The sequence below is a fragment of the Polyodon spathula genome, chromosome 46 (assembly GCF_017654505.1).
Source record: "Polyodon spathula isolate WHYD16114869_AA chromosome 46, ASM1765450v1, whole genome shotgun sequence".
Taxonomy (NCBI): Eukaryota; Metazoa; Chordata; class Actinopteri; order Acipenseriformes; family Polyodontidae; genus Polyodon; species Polyodon spathula.
Genome location: NC_054579.1, coordinates 1,771,272 through 1,796,263, shown reverse-complemented (window position 1 = coordinate 1,796,263; position 24,992 = coordinate 1,771,272). Strand labels below are relative to the sequence as shown.

General features: G+C 46.9%; 1 protein-coding gene across 2 annotated transcripts in view; it reads left to right on the top strand.

Moving 5' to 3' along the window:
* pla2g6 (phospholipase A2, group VI (cytosolic, calcium-independent)) overlaps positions 1-24,693 on the top strand; it is a 196,481-nt gene extending 171,788 nt beyond the window's left edge. The window contains exons 2-17 of one of the 2 annotated variants that reach the window (XM_041237847.1): positions 511-746; positions 2,087-2,302; positions 3,136-3,319; positions 5,953-6,143; positions 7,055-7,151; positions 8,366-8,548; positions 9,673-9,781; positions 11,289-11,423; positions 14,085-14,175; positions 15,032-15,195; positions 15,717-15,867; positions 17,145-17,281; positions 20,086-20,240; positions 20,924-21,091; positions 22,035-22,108; positions 22,683-24,693. In XM_041237847.1, coding sequence (XP_041093781.1) covers positions 526-746; positions 2,087-2,302; positions 3,136-3,319; positions 5,953-6,143; positions 7,055-7,151; positions 8,366-8,548; positions 9,673-9,781; positions 11,289-11,423; positions 14,085-14,175; positions 15,032-15,195; positions 15,717-15,867; positions 17,145-17,281; positions 20,086-20,240; positions 20,924-21,091; positions 22,035-22,108; positions 22,683-22,851 — 2,445 coding nt within the window. In that variant the 5' untranslated portion in view covers positions 511-525 and the 3' untranslated portion in view covers positions 22,852-24,693. The remainder of the gene's footprint in view (positions 1-510; positions 747-2,086; positions 2,303-3,135; positions 3,320-5,952; positions 6,144-7,054; positions 7,152-8,365; positions 8,549-9,672; positions 9,782-11,288; positions 11,424-14,084; positions 14,176-15,031; positions 15,196-15,716; positions 15,868-17,144; positions 17,282-20,085; positions 20,241-20,923; positions 21,092-22,034; positions 22,109-22,682) is intronic. The other variant, XM_041237848.1, reaches the window with a different exon arrangement.
* The last annotated feature ends 299 nt before the right edge of the window (positions 24,694-24,992 follow it).

The following is a 24,992-nucleotide window of genomic DNA, read 5'->3' as shown; positions in this document are numbered from 1 at the left end:
TCAAATGCCTGTCTTGTATATCTTGCCTAAACATGTGTGACGGTAAACCTTGTTTTTGCTAGTTTAGTTTCTCTTTGTGTCAGGAGCATTCCAGCCGTCAGTCACACGCCACTCAGTTCCTTGTTCGTCTGTCCTGTTGACAGCTTGCCTGGTAGCCGTGCTGAGCGCAGTGTACTCAAAACATTTGATTAACCCTTCAATCTCTTTACAGATTCTTTACAGCCAGTAACACGCTTGATCCAAAGGTCACTGCTCAGGTAAAATAAAACAATGAAACAGTAAGAGACTTCGTGAAAGTCAAGTGAAACGCAACAAAACGAGGACTTTCTTAAGCTGGTGTCGGACCATGTATCATGATTTAAAATGGAAATAGATACATGCTACATGTGCATCTTTAAAAACTGCATATTTGAGACCTATATAGTGAATGGAAAGCCACTGCATGTAAGATGTCTGGGTCTTTTTTGTTCATTAAACCACTTTAAATGCATTTGGTGCCTGTCTCCCCAGGGCCCTGTCTTGACAATGCAGTTTTTCGGCCAGCTGGTGAACAACGCTCTGTCATCGGTGTCTAATCGCTTCATAAACCCGTACCGGGTGAAGGAGGTACCACTTTCGGTCTATGCAGGGGGAACCTGTTCCCGGCTAGAGGAGGAGGGCAGGGTGGTGCTGTACAGAAACCCCTCGGCACAGTCATGGGACTGTCTGCTCCTGAATCAGGACAAAACACAGAGTATTGCACTACGGTAAGATGACAAAACAAATTCAACACCTGCCATAGCACTTTTAAAAGGGTGCTGTCACAAAGATGGCTGTAGTGGGTGACTTTAGACCAGATACAGGAACCAACACAGAAGAGACACAGAGGTGGAGTTTGGTGAAGCTGAGCGCTTGGTTGTGCTCAGCATTTAGTACACAGACAGCAAATAAAAAGGTTGTAACAAAACACTGACACCAAAACAGGATACGGCCAAAATAAACAGACAAACAAAATGAGTAGACACTAACAAAACAGGGTGGACGAACGCGACACAAAACAAGAACGGTGCTGGTGCTTCCAGCACTCGTAGCAATTGATCTGATCGTTTACGTTTCTCCTCTGTCTCTCCCGTTCTCCACTCCCGAACACACAACCCCGAGTGAGTGAAAACATGCAGCTTTTATGCAGCGGTACGGAGACTCGATTGCTAATCAATCATTCAATTGTTGTCTCGGTACTGACGTGAATTAACAAAAGTGCAATTCCCCGTGCTCACATATTATTACCTTTTACCTGCACGTGAAGTGCTGTGCAATCCTCGTGCCTAAGCACTGTCAATAGCACAGCATGGGACTGATTCACCTGCTATAGCACTGTCAATAGCACAGCATGGGACTGATTCACCTGCTATAGCACTGTCAATAGCACAGCATGGGGCTGATTCACCTGCCACTGTCAATAGCACATCATGGGGCTGATTCACCTGCTATAGCACTGTCAATAGCACAGCATGGGACTGATTCACCTGCTATAGCACTGTCAATAGCACAGCATGGGACTGATTCACCTGCTATAGCACTGTCAATAGCACAGCATGGGACTGATTCACCTGCTATAGCACTGTCAATAGCACAGCATGGGGCTGATTCACCTGCTATAGCACTGTCAATAGCACAGCATGGGACTGATTCACCTGCTATAGCACTGTCAATAGCACAGCATGGGACTGATTCACCTGCTATAGCACTGTCAATAGCACAGCATGGGACTGATTCACCTGCTATAGCACTGTCAATAGCACAGCATGGGGCTGATTCACCTGCTATAGCACTGTCAATAGCACAGCATGGGACTGATTCACCTGCTATAGCACTGTCAATAGCACAGCATGGGACTGATTCACCTGCCACAGCACTGTCAATAGCACAGCATGGGGCTGATTCACCTGCTATAGCACTGTCAATAGCACAGCATGGGACTGATTCACCTGCCACAGCACTGTAAATTGGGCGTGGGGTTTGTCTTTCTGAAATCTGGGCAGATCACAATGCAAGAAGAGTGACTTTCTGGGCCTGAGGTAATGATCGGCCCATGCTTTCCCTCCAGGTTATTCCAGCTTGGTTCGGAAGTCGACGCCAGGAATTGGTTCCCCCAGTACTCCCTGAAGCTCCGCCCCTTCTACGAGAGCTCCCAACTGCCTCTGCGCGTCGAGACTCTGCAGCAAATCACAGACTGCCTGAGGAACCACCCTGATTGGTCAGCAGCTCACATTGCCGTGGAAACCGGCTTGAGGGACTGCCTGAAACACAACTATGTCCTGAGGTGGGTGGGACTCTCGTACATTTGCAAAGCATTTTGGTATATCAGCCTGATGCAACAGAAAGTATATCACACACATATCTAGAGAACCACTTATTCCCTAACTGGAAACTTGGTTAAGACTAATATTAGAATTGCTAACGTGATAATATTTGGTTGACATTTTTTTACCATATATTTTGAGGAACCTGTCCATCTCATTATGTGTATTTCCTGCGGATGCATTTATTGCATCGACTAGCGGTGTTGCAGGGGGACAGATTAATGGTTGCACAGTGGTGTATCAGCTGCACTTGTAGAGAAGACATGTTTGAGAGCTCTTGTTGATGCCACAGGAATGCTTTAAATCTCTGAGTTTCAGAGTCCTTTGTGTTTGACAGCTGAAACAGAACCAATCTAATCAAGATAAATTTCAGACCTGTAGCAATCTGCTTTTTAAACTAAGGTAGTTTGAATTCTGTTGCATTCTGCTCAAATCTTAATATTAACCACATTTAAAATGTTTTATTTGTTATGTTGGTGACCACAGAGGTAACCCGTTATAACCAGAAGCACTGCAGTAGGGTTTAAACTAACCTAGTACGATATGAATGTGTTTGAGACTACATGTGTACAACACCAATGGAATACACTATGAATAAATGGCGAAGAAGCACCAACACACTGAAGCGAAGTGCAGTTAAACCTGCTGTATTTCCCTTTGTATTTTGTAGCGTTTTCTTTCTCATGGCTCTTGAAGAGCTGTGGCCATCACTGTGGCTCTTTCAGTTTATTTCCTGTCCCTGGTAAAGCCTGCTTCTCTCCCCCCCCCCCCCCCCCCCCCCCCCCCCCCCCCCCCAGATTAACAGTCGGGACGGGGTGGAGGGCTGCACCCCTCTTCACCTGGCCTGCAGGAAGGAGGACCCCCAGTGTGTGCGTGAGCTGCTGGAGGACTGCCAGGCCAGGCTGGACATGGTGGACAAGAACGCGGAGACACCCTTCCACTACGCAGCGCGGCAGGACAACTTCCAGCTCATGGAGGTACCACACCTGCCTCAGCGCTTTCACTGCATCAGATCCACCGCGGGCTGCTTCAGTACACCTGCCAGCCAGGACCGCTCAAGGATGGAAATAAGACTCCCATTGCAGTCTGATCCATTCCTGGTTTTTATAATGAGTTTAATAAGAAACACCTGAGCTTGTTGTCTGTACACTGGGGCTAATCAAGCTTGTAGGAAAACCTGAAATTGGGGAAACTGCTGTGCAATAGGAGTCTTATTTCCTTCCCTGATGTCAGGATTGCTTTCTCTTTATATACAGTGCCTATAGAAAGTCTACACCCCCTTTCAAAATGTTTACCCTTTGTTGCCTTATAGTCTGGAATTAAAATAGTTTGGTTTTTTTTCATTTATCTACACATCCTACTCCACAACTTCCAAGTGAAAAAAAAATATTCTAGAAATGTGTAGAAAATTAATTTAAAAATAAAAACTGAAATAGCTAGGTTTGGATAAGTGTCCACCCCCTCCTTGCAATAGCAATCCTAAATTAGCTCAGGTGTAACCAGTCGCCTTCAAAATCACACACCAAGTTAACTGGCCTCCACCTGTGTTAAATTGTAGTGATTCACATGATTTCAGGATAAATTCAGCAGTTCCTGTAGGTTTGCTGGGTAGTGCATTTCAAAGCAAAGACTCAACCATGAGCACCAAGGCACTTTCAAAAGAACTCCGGGACAAAGTTGTTGAAAGGCACAGATCAGGGGTTGTACACAGCCAGAGCTACACTGGAGTGGCTTAAGAACAAAAAGGTAAATGTCCTTGAGTGGCCCAGTCAGCGCCAAGGAATCTGACAGAGCTTGTACAGTTTTGTAAAGGATAATGATCAAATATTGCCAAATCTAGGTGTGCAAAGTTGATAAAGACCTATCCCAACAGACTCACAGCTGTAATTGCTGCTAAAGGTGCTTCCACCAAGTATTAACTCAGGGGGGTGGAGATTATCCAATTATGATCTTTCAGTTTTGTATTTTTAATATATAATTTTTTTTCTCAATACATTTTTTTCCCCCCTTAACAGTGTGGAGTGTGGTGTGTAGATAAGTGGGGGGAACTTACACAACAAAATGTGAAAAAAATTTCAAGGGGGTGTAGACTTTTTCTGTAGGCACTGTACATGTTCCACTCCAATCCTGTGACAGGGTGCCCGTGTATATGATCGCTGCTCTCTCTTTATATGCATGGATAGCACGTGGTCCTGATGGGCTGCTTGCATCAAATGATCGTTTAATGATGGACTGTTTTGTTAAAAGATTAAACGAGAGAGGCAGAGAATATATTCACACCAACTATAAAACGCACTCCTTCAATCGAGAACCACTGAACTACAATGAACCATGTTGTGCTTTTGGTCTTGAATCGCGATACAAACGATATAGACCTCTGTGATGATACGTAGGGGTCTGCTTAAATCGCGGTAAATGAACGTATTTTTCAAGGGTGGGTTGTGGAATAAAATTAGGATTTTGCGGACATTTCGCGGACCTGTTTAAACGTTAAATAAACCTAAAGTAGACAGTATTTCAGAACACTGTGAAGCCTAGAAGTAGTGGTACTTTCTTCCTTACTAAAACAGAGCGCTTTCATTTGTTAAAGGCAAGTATGCAGTTGACTTGCCCATACATTGAGACTGCACATCTGCAGCCACTCAATTGGTTAGAAGTGTAAGGCAAAGCTTTGCCAAGTTATAACAGCCCCAAATCCTAGTTATTGAAGAGCATCTGGCATACTTTAATAAAGGCAATGTATGCAGCATGTTCGCTGTTATTAGTCTCACACAATAATTTAATTGTATTAGTACCGAGTGAAAAGAAAGACAGCGTGGCTCTTGAGGTCTTAAATTTCAACTCTGAAAAAATAAGCAGCAGGTTGAAGCGAGGTGGCTGTGCTAGATCGTGTAGTACTGATTTGACTTGCAGACAGGAATGCTTTTTGTCTGCGCTGGCTTTCCAGTTTGGTTTCTGAAAGCTGTTTATTTTGCAGCCTCTGTAGCAGCCTTTTGTTTAAAGTGTGATTCTGATGCTAAATAGCGATCTGTCGTATTTTCTCCAAAGACACATTAAGATATGCAAAACGGTTACCTCAATCTGCATGTACAGTTTCTTTGGGAAATAGCTTGAAACGCTCATCAGCCGAAATATACTTTTTCTGTCGTCCATTTCTACTATTTTACCTCCAATGCTAAAAACTCGATTTTAGCTCCTAATTGAAAACTGTGCAGCACCAACTTTTGTCCCTCCCCCTACTGCACAGTACAGGTCGCAGAAAAAGCAGCATGGACGCACTGATAAGGCGATTAAAACTTCCTTCTCATTTGAATAGTAAACAACAACGTTAACCGTTTTGGAGAATTTTTTGGTGGATGTTTGTTTTTTGCTCAAGTGCAATGCACAGAGGACAGCGAAGGTAGAAGGGATCAGGCTATTCATCCCAACAGGGATTTGTTCGGAACCTGCAAATTATGCTGGATTCTACAGAACGCTGGTTTGTAGAGGGGCTGGATTGGACAGGTTTGAATCTGTAGCTGGACCTCCTGTGTCTCTGCTGGATGAGGCTGGATTGGACAGGTTTGTATCTGTGTAGCTGACCCCCCTGTGTCTCTCCTGCGTGATACAGCTCCTGTGTAAGCACTCCTCTGGGGAAGGGTTGAACAAGCTGAGCAGCAGTGGAGAGACAGCCCTGCACATCGCCTGCCGTCTGGGGAAGACAGAGACCGTCCGGGCCGTCCTTCAGAGCGGGGCGCGCTGTGACATCATCGGAGGGCAGGGCTACCCCATCCACACCGCCCTCAAGTACTCTGAGAAGAGGTGTGCACGCTGTTCCCACAGCATTGTGTTGCTTAGTACTTAAAGCTGCTATTAGGATAGCATAACTGTGAAACCCTCAATAATGGTCATGTGAGACACACTAAGAGATTTTTTATTAAGGTGTTACAGAACACCCTTCAAAGATCACTAGAAGTGCTTCCCATTGCCGTTGCTGTGTCCCGTGTTCGTATCTCAGTGTTCTATTTTTTTTACTTCTTGACGACTCTTTTTTTTAGATTAATTCGTGCGTCATGAATCAACTAGGCAATACGTTTCTCAACATTTACTTGGGAGCGATCGCCAGGAGAACAAAGTGTCTTAAGGATGGCAGTGTATCCAGATCATGCTTCCTCCTGCAACGGTGCTGTTTTTCTGGTCCACTCATTAGAGCACCAGCAAAAGTTGAAAAAAGTAATTCTGTAGTTTATTTAGCCTTGATGTGTGAGTACAAAAATATCAAACCCGTCGGGGAAATGTTGGGGAAAAGTCATTGATACAACACGAGATCCAGCACAGGCACAGGGAGTAGGGTTTCGGGCACAGGGAGCAGGGTTTCGGGCACAGGGAGCAGGGTTTCGGGCACAGGGAGCAGGGTTTCGGGCACAGGGAGCAGGGTTTCGGGCACAGCGAGCAGGGTTTCGGGCACAGCGAGCAGGGTTTCGGGCACAGTAACGTGTTTCTTAAACACTGCAGGGAGTTCTGGAACACTAATTAAAATGAATCCTATGTAAGATGTTATTTGAACCTGAAAACTTCTTTTTATTATGAATCCAGTTTGAGAAGAGAATAGAAACGGTACCGTCCTAGTGGGCATTCCTAACACGTCCTGACTTCAGAAATAACTTTATTTGTCTGTAAGACGCATCTAAGGAGTGTGATAAGCTCACTTCTCTCTCTCTCTCTCTCTCTAGCTGTGTAGAGGCAATACTGGATGCTGACCCTAACCAGATTTGCTCTGAAGACCCCCACTACGGAGGGACCCCCTTGCACTGGACAAAGACCCCAGAGGTAAGAACAGAGCAGAGCAATCCAATCCATTATAAACACTGTCTCGCAACATATCCATCCACGCCATTATAAACACCGTCTTGCAACATATCCATCCACGCCATTATAAACACCGTCTCGCAACATATCCATCCGCGCCATTATAAACACCGTCTCGCAACATACACTGCCTTGCCTCTTCAATTGGATCTGTACTTAATATGGGGCTGGGCCACCGTTTACCCTGATCACTACCTTGACATGGCACAGACTCCGTAAGGTGCTGGAAGGTGTCTCGAGGGATCATAATTCATTTAGTTGTTAATATTTCAAACCTAAATTGTTCCAGTTCATCCCACACATGCTCATTTGGATACTGATACTGAGATGTCTGAATTTTCTGTGGTGCTCCTCAGTTCTGGCACAGTGGATTGGTGCATTGTCGTCTGGATAGTAACCATCAGCATCAGAGCAAAGATCTGCAATGTAACCTCCCTTATAAAAGTTTCCCATAGTAAAAGCAAATTAAAGTGTGTTAGCACCGGGGAAGCATTGTAAAGCAGAGCGGTCTGGTAAAGCATAGGGAAGCATTGTAAAGCACAGAGAGGTCTGGTAAAGCATAGGGAAGCATTGTAAAGCACAGAGAGGTCTGGTAAAGCATAGGGAAGCATTGTAAAGCACAGAGAGGTCTGGTAAAGCACAGGGAAGCATTGTAAAGCACAGAGAGGTCTGGTAAAGCATAGGGAAGCATTGTAAAGCACAGAGAGGTCTGGTAAAGCACAGGGAAGCATTGTAAAGCACAGAGAGGTCTGGTAAAGCATAGGGAAGCATTGTAAAGCACAGAGAGGTCTGGTAAAGCACAGGGAAGCATTGTAAAGCACAGAGAGGTCTGGTAAAGCAGAGGGAAGCATTGTAAAGCACAGAGAGGTCTGGTAAAGCATAGGGAAGCATTGTAAAGCACAGAAAGACATGGTAAAGGATGTTAATAAACATGACAAACCAGAGTAAAGTAGTAAATGCATGGGGAAAAAAAAAAAACACAAGAACAGTGCGTGAATATTGTGGTAAACTGTAAGGGCTATAGCAGTCGTTTTGGCCTTCCAGAGTAATGGAGGGACCCAGGGCATACCAGGAGAACATGCCCCACACCAGGGCGATGCTGAATGCAATATGGGTAGACAGACAGACAGGAGTGCTGGGTGCTGTGTGACCGCTGCCTGCTCTTCTCTCCTCAGCTGTGCCGCTTGCTGATTGCGAAGGGATGCAATGTGAACTACCTGAGCCAGAGTGGAGAGACGCCGCTGCACATCATGGTGAGGAGGAAGAGGTTTGGCGCCGCCATGGTCCTGCTGACCCACGGAGCGCAGAGCAACGCCAAGGGAGAGAACGGAGACACCCCCCTGCACCTCGCCATGAAGGTACAGGACGGAGATATGAGACCCCGCGAGAGAGCACCCCTACACAGTGTGACCCCGCGAGAGAGCACCCCCACACAGTGTGACCCCGCGAGAGAGCACCCCCACACAGTGTGACCCCGCGAGAGAGCACCCCCACACAGTGTGACCCCGCGAGAGAGCACCCCCACACAGTGTGACCCCGCGAGAGAGCACCCCCACACAGTGTGACCCCGCGAGAGAGCACCCCCACACAGTGTGACCCCGCGAGAGAGCACCCCTACACAGTGTGACCCCGCGAGAGAGCACCCCCACACAGTGTGACCCCGCGAGAGAGCACCCCCACACAGTGTGACCCCGCGAGAGAGCACCCCCACACAGTGTGACCCCGCGAGAGAGCACCCCCACACAGTGTGACCCCGCGAGAGAGCACCCCCACACAGTGTGACCCCGCGAGAGAGCACCCCCACACAGTGTGACCCCGCGAGAGAGCACCCCCACACAGTATGACCCCGCGAGAGAGTTCTTTGTGGGAACGGAGTGCATTCGTCAGATACCCGTGATAAATTGATCGACAGAGTTCTGGGCTCCTGCCTCTCTTGTACCGTGAACGTTGTTTCACTTCATCAGTTCTCTCCCCGCAGCCACAGAGCCGACTTGACTAGCTCTTACCTCCCGTCTCGTACGTACTTACGTTTATTCGTATATATTTTAGAGTTTCACAACTTCCTGTGTTGACCGCATTCTTAAGTTCAAACAAAGGTAACAGACACAGCATAGAACCCGACAATCAATATTTCATGACATTGCTAATAAAAAATAAAATATTCAACTGTTCTCGCCTTTAAAGTGTCTCTGATTAACAGGGTTTTTAATAAGAGTTGGTATCTTCAGATATCATTTCATCTTTATATCCCCTTATCTTTTTATGAAGCTTACAGGCATTGAGTTTTTTAAGCTACTCAACAGTAATGCTAAAGAAACAAGTTCTTAAATATTGGAAAGGGGAAAATGGAGCTTATTTCTCGGAGTGGAAACATCTTATGCTTCACAATCTCTTAAATGTTTTGAACAGTGGCAATGTAAAGCCGGTGTGTATGTCTGGTGCCTCATCAGTCTCTCTCATGACCGGTGTATCTCTCTCCCAGTTGGATCACATGGAGCTGATCAAGGCTCTCATCGTGTTTGGAGCAGACATGGAGATCCCTAATGATTTTGGGGAGACCCCCGGACTGATCGCAGCTCGAACCAGCAAAGGTATGTCCACCTCGTCAAGCCTGTCACCCATCAGAAACGGCCTTTAACCACTGAGCTCCTCAAACCCACTGCCTTCCACACTGCAGCCCAGCGCTTTCTTTATCTAACCACTGAGCTCCTCAAACCCACTGCCTTCCACACTGCAGCCCAGCGCTTTCTTTATCTAACCACTGAGCTCCTCAAACCCACTGCCTTCCACACTGCAGCCCAGCGCTTTCTTTATCTAACCACTGAGCTCCTCAAACCCACTGCCTTCCACACTGCAGCCCAGCGCTTTCTTTATCTAACCACTGAGCTCCTCAAACCCACTGCCTTCCACACTGCAGCCCAGCGCTTTCTTTATCTAACCACTGAGCTTCAAACCCACTGCCTTCCACACTGCAGCCCAGCGCTTTCTTTAAACCACTGAGCTCCTCAAACCCCACTGCCTTCCACACTGCAGCCCAGCGCTTTCTTTATCTAACCACTGAGCTCCTCAAACCCACTGCCTTCCACACTGCAGCCCAGCGCTTTCTTTATCTAACCACTGAGCTCCTCAAACCCACTGATTTGTACACTGTTTTGATTTCAAACTATAGACGGTTAACTATTAGACCCGACTCTTTGAGTTTATTCACTTTGTGCCTGCAGGGCCAGCCATCTCTAGTCGCATTCAGTGAATGGGATTTATTGACAGTTATCACATGTTATGATACATATTTTCCCTGTACCTGCGTCTTTTATGTGTATCGTGACTTTAATATGTTGCAAAATCCTTACAACATGCAATACAAAGTATCTGTATTATTTCAGCCTTCAGAAAGTCCATATCCATGGTTTTTTAAATGTTATAATTCCGCTGTGTAAAGTAAGACAGTTGTCTCTAATCTTCCTTCTCTCTTCAGTGATATTCTGATAAGTGATATTGTGCCTTCTTGCTACAGGGCACTAGATTTGTATTGCCCATATCTAATATACTAATGAAACTGTCCTCTAACAGCTTGACTGAGTCTCAATTAACACAAATTCCTTTAAGCACACAGTGAAAGTGTCCATTAACACCAGTTTACCTTTGCCATCTAAACTGTGGGTCATTTTTTGTAGAAACAAATGTGTAGTTTTGCAAAGCATGTGTAAATTGGACTTCAATAACGACCTTGTTCAACATTGGTCAGAAAGGTTTCTGGAATATATATGTAATATATATAATATATGTATATATATATATGTGTATTAGTACTGTGGATATTGAGATTTACAGTGACATGTATACCGAGTCATAGCAGCTGATCAGTTAATAATACTGACAGCAGCATGAGACCCGTGCTTGCCTCTCCACTGCAGAGTTTGCTCTTCAGTTGAATGGGAAGTCTTTGAACCGCGTGGTTTGCGGTTCGCATCCAGCCCTTGCCTTCCTGTTCAGTTCAATGGGCTGAGATGCAGATTCATGACACTGCCGACTGCATGTTGTTTGGGAGTGCATGCTGTGTGTGTGTGTGTTTAACATGCTTGTTTTGTGGGGTTTGAGGTTCGAACAGGAAGGTGTTGCTGACCCTGCTGCATAGCATAGGTGCTGAGCGCTGTCACCCTCCTTCCCCCGACACCCCCACACGACTCCCCTCTCCTCCGCAGAGACCCGCGAGACCACCGCCTCCACATCTAGGTAACGACTACCCTCCCTCTGCTCTGGGAGTGCTCTGCTCCTCTCCTCTGACAGCTCTCTGTGCTCCTCTCCTGATTCTCTGCTTCTGTTTTGTGATTTTCACAAGCAGCACTCCAGTCGTTGTATTTCATGTTTAGCCTGTGGGCGAAGCTAGTTAGTCCAGAGCAGCGATGGAAATAAGACTCCTATTGCATAACAGGTTCACCTGTTCCAGGTTTTATTATAGGCTTGATTAGCCACCTTGAGTATATAGCAAGCTCAGGCATGACTAATTAAACTCATAGTAAAACCAGGAATGGATCAAACTACTACTATACTATGGAGTCTTATTTCCATCCCAGCAGAATGTGCAGTAAAAAAGTAGTGGCTTCCCAGCAAGCATCACACACCAGCACAGGGTCTGCAGTGTGGCTTCCCAGCAAGCATCACACACCAGCACAGGGTCTGCAGTGTGGCTTCCCAGCAAGCATCAACAGGGTCAGCAGTGTGGCTTCCCAGCAAGCATCACACACCAGCACAGGGTCTGCAGTGTGGCTTCCCAGCAAGCATCACACACCAGCACAGGGTCTGCAGTGTGGCTTCCCAGCAAGCATCACACACCAGCACAGGGTCTGCAGTGTGGCTTCCCAGCAAGCATCACACACCAGCACAGGGTCTGCAGTGTGGCTTCCCAGCAAGCATCACACACCAGCACAGGGTCTGCAGTGTGGCTTCCCAGCAAGCATCACACACCAGCACAGGGTCTGCAGTGTGGCTTCCCAGCAAGCATCACACACCAGCACAGGGTCTGCAGTGTGGCTTCCCAGCAAGCATCACACACCAGCACAGGGTCTGCAGTGTGGCTTCCCAGCAAGCATCACACACCAGCACAGGGTCTGCAGTGTGGCTTCCCAGCAAGCATCACACACCAGCACAGGGTCTGCAGTGTGGCTTCCCAGCAAGCATCACACACCAGCACAGGGTCTGCAGTGTGGCTTCCCAGCAAGCATCACACACCAGCACAGGGTCTGCAGTGTGGCTTCCCAGCAAGCATCACACACCAGCACAGGGTCTGCAGTGTGGCTTCCCAGCAAGCATCACACACCAGCACAGGGTCTGCAGTGTGGCTTCCCAGCAAGCATCACACACCAGCACAGGGTCTGCAGTGTGGCTTCCCAGCAAGCATCACACACCAGCACAGGGTCTGCAGTGTGGCTTCCCAGCAAGCATCACACACCAGCACAGGGTCAGCAGTGTGGCTTCCCAGCAAGCATCACACACCAGCACAGGGTCTGCAGTGTGGCTTCCCAGCAAGCATCACACACCAGCACAGGGTCAGCAGTGTGGCTTCCCAGCAAGCATCACACACCAGCACAGGGTCTGCAGTGTGGCTTCCCAGCAAGCATCACACACCAGCACAGGGTCTGCAGTGTGGCTTCCCAGCAAGCATCACACACCAGCACAGGGTCTGCAGTGTGGCTTCCCAGCAAGCATCACACACCAGCACAGGGTCTGCAGTGTGGCTTCCCAGCAAGCATCACACACCAGCACAGGGTCTGCAGTGTGGCTTCCCAGCAAGCATCACACACCAGCACAGGGTCTGCAGTGTGGCTTCCCAGCAAGCATCACACACCAGCACAGGGTCTGCAGTGTGGCTTCCCAGCAAGCATCACACACCAGCACAGGGTCTTGTGGCTTCCCAGCAAGCATCACACACCAGCACAGGGTCAGCAGTGTGGCTTCCCAGCAAGCATCACACACCAGCACAGGGTCTGCAGTGTGGCTTCCCAGCAAGCATCACACACCAGCACAGGGTCTGCAGTGTGGCTTCCCAGCAAGCATCACACACCAGCACAGGGTCAGCAGTGTGGCTTCCCAGCAAGCATCACACACCAGCACAGGGTCTGCAGTGTGGCTTCCCAGCAAGCATCACACACCAGCACAGGGTCAGCAGTGTGGCTTCCCAGCAAGCATCACACACCAGCACAGGGTCTGCAGTGTGGCTTCCCAGCAAGCATCACACACCAGCACAGGGTCTGCAGTGTGGCTTCCCAGCAAGCATCACACACCAGCACAGGGTCTGCAGTGTGGCTTCCCAGCAAGCATCACACACCAGCACAGGGTCAGCAGTGTGGCTTCCCAGCAAGCATCACACACCAGCACAGGGTCAGCAGTGTGGCTTCCCAGCAAGCATCACACACCAGCACAGGGTTTGTAGTGTAGCTTTCCAGTCCTGTGTAGCTTCTGGGTTTTGTTATTTGCAGTACTGTGCTCTTCTTATTATCTTTATTAAACAATGAAATGTTCTTGTGCACAAGGTTTGCCGTGTCTGGTGAATTACTCCATAATAAATCACAGATTTGTTTTGAGCTGATGTGACTTCATCTCTAAAAGGTCATGGAACCTGTTGATTGCTGAACTTCACAGTAAAATCAAAGCAGTTCTGTTCACTTGGTTAAAGCCAATCGGAGAAACTCCTACAGGACTGGGTTAGCAGCAAGACTGGGAGTCTTAAGAAATACTAAAATAAACTAAAGTTCAGTGACAAATGTTTTGGCTTGATTGGTTTTTCAGTGTCTTTTTAAAAAGAAGATAGTTTTGAAAAAGCCTTTGCCATTTAATTTGTTTTTTTAAAAGTTCATGCCTGCTGGCTGAGCCCCTGTGTTTCTGATTTCCTCTCAGGGTTCGATGACCTCGTCCATGTTGCTGCTGCTCTGGGCGCCCTGACGAAAGGGGTGGTGGAAGTGGACGGCGTCAGAGCAGCCAGCAGGAAGTAAGATTGCTAATTAAGCGATAGTTTGTTTTTAAGTGTAGTGTATGAGGAGCAGGCCACTGTGTGTCTTCTTAAGCTCCTAGTAAAACAAGGAATGGATCAAATGGCTACGCAATTGTAGTCTTATTTCCCTCACTGAGGATGTAAACATTCTGAATTCTAATCCATTTGGAATTTGAAGCGTATACCTCCGAGTTCACTGCACTTAAAAACAAATCCTCACTATTACACACCATACTTCCTATAAAACAAATACCTTTTAAAACATGTTCTGTTTTACTTTCTCTTGCTTTCTTTCCCTTGGATACCTGAATAGACAATTTTGCTTTTTACTTTGCTCTAATCATGCAGTGAGCTCATGCAACTCTTCCCATGGTTATATATATGTTAATTAATTGTACAAAATAGTTCAGCGAGTTCACATCTCTCACGTGGTCCAGATCTCACACACGTGGTTCAGGGAGTCCAGATCTCACACACATGGTTCAGGGAGTCCAGATCTCACACACGTGGTTCAGCGAGTCCAGATCTCACACACGTGGTTCAGTGAATTCAGATCTCACACACGTGGTTCAGTGAATTCAGATCTCACACACGTGGTTCAGGGAGTCCAGATCTCACACACGTGGTTCAGGGAGTCCAGATCTCACACACGTGGTTCAGGGAGTCCAGATCTCACACACGTGGTTCAGGGAGTCCAGATCTCACACACGTGGTTCAGGGAGTTCACGTCTCACACACGTGGTTCAGGGAGTTCACATCTCACACACGTAGTTCAGATCTTTAACACAGTTCTCAATTAATGGTTCCACGTTGCTGTGTCTGCAGTGGCTGACTCATGGCTCCTGTGTTGCAGGTTTGACCGCTTGCTGTGTCTGGATGGAGGGGGAATCAAGGGCCTTGTTCTCATCCAGCTGCTTATGGCCCTCGAGAAGGCGGCCGGACGGCCAATCAGAGATCTCTTTGACTGGGTCTCGGGCACCAGCACTGGAGGGATCCTAGCCCTGGCTGTCGTACATGGTGAGGGTGTGGGGTAGCTCTGTGTGTCTGGCCCTGTCATACATGGTGAGGGTGTGGGGTAGCTCTGTGTGTAAGGCCCTGTCATACATGGTGAGGGTGTGGGGTAGCTCTGTGTGTCTGGCCCTGTCGTACATGGGGAGGGTGTGGGCTGGCTCTGTGTGTCTGGCCCTGTCGTACATGGGGAGGGTGTGGGGTGGCTCTGTGTGTCTGGCCCTGTCGTACATGGGGAGGGTGTGGGGTGGCTCTGTGTGTCTGGCCCTGTCGTACATGGGGAGGGTGTGGGCTGGCTCTGTGTGTCTGGCCCTGTCCTACATGGGGAGGGTGTGGGGTGGCTCTGTGTGTCTGGCCCTGTCGTACATGGGGAGGGTGTGGGGTGGCTCTGTGTGTCTGGCCCTGTCTTGCATGGGGAGGGTGTGGGGTGACTGTGTTTCTAAGGCATTCCCAAGTCGATGGAGTATTTCCTGTGTAACACTCTATTGGGTCTTGACAGAAACCCTCCCCCCATTTTCTGTGTTCCCAAGGCAAGTCGATGGAGTACCTGCGCTGCCTGTATTTCCGGATGAAGGACGAGGTGTTTAAAGGGTCCCGCCCGTACGAGTCGGCCCCCCTGGAAGAGTTCCTCAAGAGAGAGTTCGGGGAGAACACCAAGATGACCGACATCCAATACCCAAAGTGAGCCCCCCTAACATCTCGGGACAGTTCGACCCCTTCACCCCTGCCTCCCTTTTTACCACACCCAGCTCACGTTAAAGGATTGCTAACCAAGACTTTAAAATGCATGATTTGGTTGAATCATGTTATCACTGGTCCTACTTCCATTGTGATTGTGTCCGTTTTGTGGTACTTTTAAATCTGGGTTATACAATCAAGTAAATTCTACCTCTTTGCCCTGGCTTCTTGTGCATTTTAGAATTGATTTTAATATTTTGCTTTTAACTAAATGGATTGCCACAGAGTTATTTCCCGGAGTTGCAATGCAAGTCGAACTCCAAGAGTCCCGGGTTCGATTCCGGCCTAGGGGTCTGTCTGTGTGGAGTTTGCATGTTCTCCCCGTGTTCGCGTGGGTTTTCTCCAGGTACTCTGGTTTCCTCCCACAGTCCAAAGACATGTTGTTCAGGTTGATTGGTCACTCTTGCCCTGTGTGTGTGTGGTGCCCTGAGACGGACTGGCGTCCCATCCAGGGTGTAGTCCTGCCTTGCGCCCTGTGTCTTCCGGGATAGACTCCGGCTCACCGCGATCCTGTAAATGATTAAGCAGTTAATGATAATGGATAGATGGATGTAACATGTTGTAAAGCGCCTTGTGATGAAAGGCACTATATAAATGTAAATAAATAATTACAGATGTGGTGCAGCTACACCTTTTGGACAGGAAGTGATGAGGTACCAGGAAGCAACGGAAATCTGCATTTTCAGAATTCGACTAGACCAGCGATATTCAATTCACGCCCTCAAGGTCGATTCCAGTCCTGGTTTTTACTCCAACCAGGTTCTAATGTAGTTAACTGAAACTGTTAAGAAGCGGTTAACTAATTTAGAACCTGGTTGGAATAAAGACCAGGACTGGAATGAATCTCGAGGGCCTGAGTTGAGTACCACTGGTCTGGACTGTGGCTTCCAGTGGCACTGTGTTGTACGCTCCCCAATCTTTCTCAATCGTTCTTTGTACAGCTATTTAAATGCAGTGCTTTTATTTGTTGTTTTGTGTTAGCTGTGTTTTGCTTTGACTGAGTTCAGGAGCTGCTCTTTAGTTCCAGTTGCTTTCCATAGATGTCTGTAACTCAGGCTAGATTAGAGTCTTTATAGAAGTAAGCTGGTGTAATAAAAGGACACTGGCTGATCTAGCCTACATTACAGCTGTCTGTGGCAGGCAACGAGTTAATTAATAATGATGAAAAATCAAAACTGAATGGGTTTGCTCTGTCTGTTGTTGTTCCCGCTGTGGTTCAGGGTGATGGTGACGGGCACGCTGGCAGACAGGCACCCCGCAGAGCTGCACTTCTTCAGGAACTACGACACTCCTGAGACCGGCCAGGACCCCCCCTACAAGAGGAGCGCCGACTTCCAGCCCCTCACCCAACCTCAGGGTATCTCCCCCCTCTCCCTTTCCCGTCCCCTGCATGACACATGCCCAGCTAGGTCCCCTTTCTGCAGTGAATCAGCCCCATGCTGTGCTATTGACAGTGCTATAGCAAGTGAATCAGTCCCATGCTGTGCTATTGACAGTGCTATAGCAGGTGAATCAGTCCCATGCTGTGCTATTGACAGTGCTATAGCAGGTGAATCAGTCCCATGCTGTGCTATTGACAGTGCTATAGCAGGTGAATCAGTCCCATGCTGTGCAGGTGTGTGAGGATCTGAGGTCTGCAGGGGGGGTGTTGTGCTGTGCTATTGACAGTGCTATAGCAGGTGAGGACGTGTTTGTGTTTGTATTGATTGGTTTGGTGTGTGAGGACGTGTCTGAGGTCTGCAGGGGGGGTGTTGTGTTTGTATTGATTGGTTTGAGGACGTGTCTGAGGTCTGCAGGGGGGGTGTTGTGTTTGTATTGATTGGTTTGTTGTGTGTGTTTGTATTGATTGGTTTGGTGTGTGAGGACGTGTCTGAGGTCTGCAGGGGGGGTTTGTATTGATTGGTTTGGTGTGTGAGGACGTGTCTGAGGTCTGCAGGGGGGTGTTGTGTTTGTATTGATTGGTTTGGTGTGTGAGGACGTGTCTGAGGTCTGCAGGGGGGGTGTTGTGTTTGTATTGATTGGTTTGTGTGTGAGGACGTGTCTGAGGTCTGCAGGGGGGTTTGTGTTTGTATTGATTGGTTTGAGGACGTGTCTGAGGTCTGCAGGGGGGGTGTTTGTGTTTGTATTGATTGGTTTGGTGTGTGAGGACGTGTCTGAGGTCTGCAGGGGGGGTGTTGTGTTTGTATTGATTGGTTTGGTGTGTGAGGACGTGTCTGAGGTCTGCAGGGGGGGTGTTGTGTTTGTATTGATTGGTTCGGAGTGTGAGGATGTGTCTGTTGTATTGTTTCAGAGGACGAGGAGGTTATCTTTATGGGGTACACGCACAGAGCTACCAAGCGTAGGAAAGTGAGCGATGAAGGTTTGTTTCAGGTCCAGTCTGTCACCACAGCTCACCCCTGTCCACTCCTAACCAAAGCGCACGTTCATTATCACATTTGTGGTGTCTGGAATGTTAATCAGGAAGCACACCTGGGGTGCTTGAGGTTGTTTCAGGTGTAACACTGACATCAGCTAGTGCCTGCGCTGACAGTATGTACCATTATACAACAAGAGGGAGAGATTGCAAGGAGATCACAATAGGCAATTATGTTAATGCACTTTATAGTTATAACTTCACATTTTTTAATTAAATTAAATAAAGGCAGGATTTCGTTACATGAATTAAACCATAGTGCTCCCCACTTACCTTTACAGGCATGTTTATGTTGCATTTGCAGTCAGACAGTGTACAGCTGAGCACAGTAATGGAGCAATTTGTCAAACGCTGGGAAATGACACTGAACACAATGAAAGCAGCAGCACTTCTACCAGTACAAACCAACAGCCTCTCTCACTAAAGAGACCCCAATCGAAATGAACAGCCTCTCTCACTAAAGAGACCCCAATCTAAATGAACAGCCTCTCTCACTAAAGAGACCCCAATCGAAATGAACAGCTTCTCTCACTAGAGAGACCCCAATCGAAATGAACAGCCTCTCTCACTAAAGAGACCCCAATCGAAATGAACAGCCTCTCTCACTAAAGGGGTCACAATCTAAATTTCAGGTGGGGGTCCTCAGTCAGGATGCCGAATGTCGGGGCTGCCTTGAGATAAGACAGTTTGGAAACCCCAGAATAACCTTAACTATGTATAGTTTTCAGGACCTAAAATGTCTGTTCAGTTTTAAGCAGAAATTGAAAGAAATAGGTGTCTTACATTTTAGAGGAATTGTCAGATTTTTGGAACAGTTCAATTCCGGAACTACCCAAATGATTGTAACTGAATGGGATTATGAAAAGTGACATAATAAAAGCAGCTGCCAAGACACATAGTAACTGTAGTAGCTGCAAAGGTCCAGTGGTGTAAGGTCCTGTGACAGGATGACATGTGGTGACGTCAGGCCAAATGCAGGAACAAAAACACACCTGGTTACTGCAGGTAGGGTGCAGAAGGCGCTTGCGTCATTTAGTTTTATATATCAAAAATAAAATAAATGATTTGAACAAAAACACTGCTCACAGAGCAAAATAAAAATTTTAAATAAAGCAAATCACGCACACAATAAGCATCTAAAACTAAGGTCCGGCTGGGCAGGTGCCTTCACTGTTGCTCACAGTTTTTAATTTTAGTTTCATTTTCGTTCGCTCTTTCCGCTCGCTGTTGTTCCTTCTCTGAACTCGCACCTAGAGCAGGGAGAGCTGCAGGATTATATGCCGTGGCCGAGGGGTTTAACTAGCTCGTAATTACTCTATTACCCCTCGGCCACAGTCTGCACGCATTTGTTAATTAGACTGGCAGAGGACGAGCTGCCAAAACACATACACACACACACACGGCTGTCACCGTCTTTTAAATAAATACGATAACAAAACACGGCCGCGCCGTCATATATACAAATAAAGAAATCATAATACAGGCAAATACAAAACAATAAATTGCACAGGGGCGACCCGGTTCTAAAAATAAACAAACAGTACCTTTAAACAGCAGGGCTTTGCCCCGCCCACTTTTCACGAGCAGGGCTTTCTACCGCCCTGCTACAGGTGAGCTGGGATTGTGTACAGGAACAGTGCAGTGCAGGAGTTATATTGTGTAACTGAGCTGGGATTGTGTATGGGAGCAGTGCAGTGCAGGAATTGTATTGTGTTCCATTCTGAAGTGTCTGTGCATCTCATTTCCAGACCAGCTGGTATGGAGAGCAGCTCGCTGTAGTGGGGCTGCGCCCTCTTATTTTCGACCAATGGGCCGCTTTCTGGATGGGGGTCTGTTGGCCAACAACCCAACACTGGACGCCATGACAGAAATCCACGAGTACAACAGGGCTCTGAAACACAAGGTAGGTATTGCAGGCAGTCTAGCATTAAATATATGAGCAAGGCTCTGAAACACAAGGTAGGTATTGCAGCCAGTCTAACAGCCTCAAATGAGTTCCTTATAATTCGATTATAGGCGTGCTTCTTCTGCAGTTTCTTCTGTAGCCCAGTGTGCGAGAAGCCGCTGTGGAATTGTGGAGAAGTCAGGGGAGGGAAAATACAGTGTAGGGGGACTTTAAGAGCTTTGCATGATTGCAGATGTAATGTTTGTACCAGAAGGAACAGTACCAATTATTAGTTTTAATGCTTGTTCTTTTTAACAGTGCAGAATGGTACCGACTCTGTTTTAATTCAGATCAGGCTGCAGGAGAATCCAGAATCTGTGAAATTTAGATGCCTTTCAAACACTTAAAGGCTACAATAGAAAAGCTAATTTATAAAACTAATGCCCATCATCTGTAAAGATAATGTTGTTTAAATACAGCCCATCTATTTATTTTTTAAATGTATGTATTTATGCTTTGATCTTTTCCATGGAATACAGCAATCGATATATGGCATGGTTATGCATAGACTACGTTCTTTATATTGTTTGTGTAAATTGGTTCAGATTAGTTTAATGCAGTTGTTTCTCTTGCTAACCTGCTTGGGTTAAATGAAACCGGGTCTCAAATGAATCGGCTCATTAACCCCTCCCCATCCCCAGGGTCGGGGGTCCGATGCTCTGCGTCTGGGGGTGGTGGTCTCTCTGGGCACGGGGAAGCCCCCTCAGGTGGCCGTGAACTCCGTCGATGTCTTCCGGCCCTCCAACCCCTTCGAACTCGCCAAGAGCTTTGTGGGAGCCAAGGAGCTGGGCCGCATGCTGGTGGACTGTGTGAGTATTGGACCGGGTCAGCAGAGAGTCATTGCAGGAGGGGGTGCTGTTTCACTGCGGGCTCCTTTTAACCCTTTGCAGTCCATTTGTTCAGCGCCTGTCAGGCCATTGAATGGTTTTCTCAGCTTTGTCCGGAGAAAAAAAACGACTAGAGACCTGCGCTTGACGTCTTTTCGATGATGTCGGACAGGAAAGGGCAAATCATACCGCAAAGGGTTAAACAACCCTCAAAATGATTATCCCCCAGTCTGTATAATTGACCTAATGGTGGAGGATCCAAATACCTCCATTGAATCTGAATCATTGCAAAAAGACATAAGAACATTTACGAACGAGAGCCGGCCATTCGGCCCATCAGAGCTCGTCTGGTTCCTAGTAGCTTAAAGGATCCCCGGGATCTCCGAATTTACAGTAGGTGGCAGTGTGAGGACGTCTTTAAAAGTAATACACAGGGCTCCCTCTTTATAACGCTATAGCCAGGAGCCATATATTTGAGTTCCACCTTGTAATGAGTCTCAAAGAGCTACGTAATGGCATTGTGGGTAAATGGGAGCCAGGACAATAGCCTTCCAACTGATTCAGTGTAGGGCTGTAAAGAGGCAGGACTGCAGCAGGTTTGCTCCTAATATTTAAACAGTGTTTCAGACCTGCCACTGTTTAGATGAATGGAGGCAGACTCCACAGCAGGTGTGCGGACACTTTGCAGTTTTATGTAGGTATTTAGAGAACCGTTTATCTGATTGTGATGAAACATGCCAAGGAAGTTCTCTGATACCTTGGCCTCAGTCTGCCTGCTGCCGGTGGATACAGGCAGGTTACAGACCTCTGAAACCCGTCCCGGTGGTGTAGAGCTGTGGGAATGGATTTATCCTCGGTCTGGTGGAGAAAGTTCTGTATGTCTGTCTGCTGTTCTGGGATCTGACTTCTCTCTCGCTCTCTGCAGTGCACAGACTCGGACGGGAGAGCAGTTGATCGAGCGAGGGCCTGGTGTGAAATGACAGATATCGCCTACTTCAGGTAAAAAGAGTGAAAGACACACAGACTGCAAATATCATTTCCTTCAGGTAGTGGGACATCTGTCCCACACAGACGGAGCTATTTTTCCACGTAAGAAACTTGTGCATATCCTGGCAAGGTGGTGAATCGGTGCAGGCAAAACATGTTGTGATTACGTATTTCTCAATTCTATCAAGTGTAGAGGACACAGGCATGTTTTTTTTGCCTTCGAATACATGTAGAGAAACGTTGATATTTCAGTTGTACATTCATTTTCTTTTTTTCATTTCATATGCAGGTTATTTGCTGCAGTGTTCAATACATGTTATCAAACACATTTTAAGTTCCATGATGTGTTTTGTTGATGCACGGAAAGCATATGCTTTTAGTACAACTCTCCCCCAGTATAACATTCATTTTCCCTGTCTTCCTAAGCACATTCTACTGAGGAACTGCTGTGCTTTCTATTTCATGACACAGATAGCTCTAGTGTGTAACTGCAGAGATAGCTCTGGCTTAGTCTGCAGCCATGGTGCTGCAGGCTTGTTCCCGACGCTCTGTCGCTTGTTCCCGACGCTCTGTTGCTTGTTCCCAGGCTGAGCCCCCAGTTCTCATCAGAGGTGCTGCTGGATGAAATTGAAGACGCTGTCCTCGTGAACATGCTCTGGGAGACGCAGATCTACGTGTATGAGCAGCGGGAGCAGATTCAGCACCTGGCTCGCTGGCTTCTCGACGCAGACTGCAGTGGATCAGCTCCTCTCTAACATGCTTAGAGAGAGAGGAAAGCAAACTGCAGTAGATCATCTCTAACATGCTTCTGGAACCAGAGAGTTGTTCAAAACCACTCTGCGCTGCTGTGCAGGGTGCTGGGGTCTGCTTATAAAGCTTGTTTTTAATAGAATTGGTCACAAAAGGTCAGGTGTAGTAGTTCTGGTGGTTTTCAAATATTTCGCTTTTTAAATTAACCTAGGAAGTGCAAGTACAACAGACCACCTGAAAATATAACCAGTGAACCGATAACTTTCTCTAACCAAAGTGCGTTGCCAGACCTTGAAAATACATGATTGCTGTAACCTGTATTTCTTTCAAAACTGCACAGAACTGCATAGCAGAGTGCATGAGCAGCGCTTCAACACCTTTACAAAACGTTAATGTTGTATTCAAACCACAACTGACTGTATTGTGGCTGCTGCGCCCACAAACTCAGAACACAGTGTAATTATTGTACTGGGAGTTCCAGGCATTGCTGGTAAGCTGGTGACCAGCAGCACTGGGAATTGGTCCACACCTTAAACACTTTCTTAATGGTTACTTAGGCTGTTGGAAACCCCAGGATGCAGCAATGTTCTACTGAAGGGTTGACGTCACTTCCTCCTCCTCAGACCTGTTGCCAAGGGCGACAGTTTTCAACTAGATGGGCCTCGAGTAGATGTGCCCAGCCATTTTCTCTCTTTCATGCAAAGGTTCAATAAAGCTTCCCTCGCGGGTTGTTGTGGTAAACACTCAACAGATCTGACGTTGAAACTACCAGAAGCAATGTAATAAATTCAGTGCGAAACGTTTCGATCAGAAGTCTCTCTTCTTTAAGACAGTGTTCCAGTAAAGGGACCTACATTTCTTTCTTAAACCAGTTTTCCCACTTCTTGGACCATGCTGGCCAGTTAAACAGCTCAACTCCCAGCTCTGACCAGTATAGACCAGTACATGTTGTTGCTGGAGCTTCCAGTTCAGTTCTGTGTGTGCATGTTCACTCTGTGGCTTTCTAGGAAAGGGTATAGCTGATGCACGCTTCCCCGGGATTCAGTTATAGGAAGGGTGCCTTTTATACATTTCATTGCTTTGGCGAGAGGTCTTGTCACTTTACCCAGTACGTCAAGATGGCAAGGGAGGGATCAGTTCAGTCTCCATGCCTCAAGCCTGCCCTGGACTGGAGGGAGCACCCTTTCTCTTAGATGGGTAACACGGTGGTTCCACTCTATCTCAAGTCTACAGTTAGGTCAATATCGTGTTTTTGGTTTAGCATTGCTGTCTTGCAGCGACTAAAAACCTGACTTGAAGGTTTTTTCTTTTTACCGGTTCTATGTATATGAAGATAATGGAAGATCTGCACTGTTTAAAACTGCCTTCATTTAGCATAGCAAAGAGTAGGTCCTTGTCTATGCCAGCTTTTTACCACATGATGGCTCTGTTCCTTCATAACAAATACATAAAATAAACAGTAGAAGACAGTGCTACAGATTTGTATAGGAAAGTTCACAGGTTTATCAAAAGATATCTCTTATGAATTTCTTTTCACCCAAAGTCTGGCGGAAGCATTCGAAAATACTTGTTCATGCCAAGAAAATGACCCAAAAAGTTTTGGCAGATTGTTTGCATGAGGGGTTAATGTGTTTTAATGAATCTGCAGCAGCTGACTATTTAGAAACTACAAAAACAGAAAAAAAGAACATTTACAAACAGCATTTTGATTTGCCTTTTCTGTTGGATGTGTGTGTGTGTGTGTGTGTGTGTGTGTAAATCTCAAACATGATCTATTAAATTACTAAATTCTTACATTGCTATCCGTACACTGTGTTATTGTTAAGTCAATTAAAAGTATTATTTAAAAGCAGGGTGTTGTGTTCCAGTGTTTTTATTCTTGCCCAGGATGGTGTTTCCTGGTCTCGGGGTTACTCTGTCTCTTTCCTCTGTTAACCCTCCAGCATCTGGTCTTTAATGATCTCTAATGGTAATAGAGACTCAGTGTCCATACAGGGGGTTTATACTGGCTAAAGGGAAGACTGGACTGAGCAATACGCACTGCTGGTAATCCTTACCAGCACAGCACAGAGCGGTGGCATCACCAGATCTATTCAGAGCCCTGTCTACTGGGTGCTAGGGGAGTGTGGATACTGGTGTTTTCAGA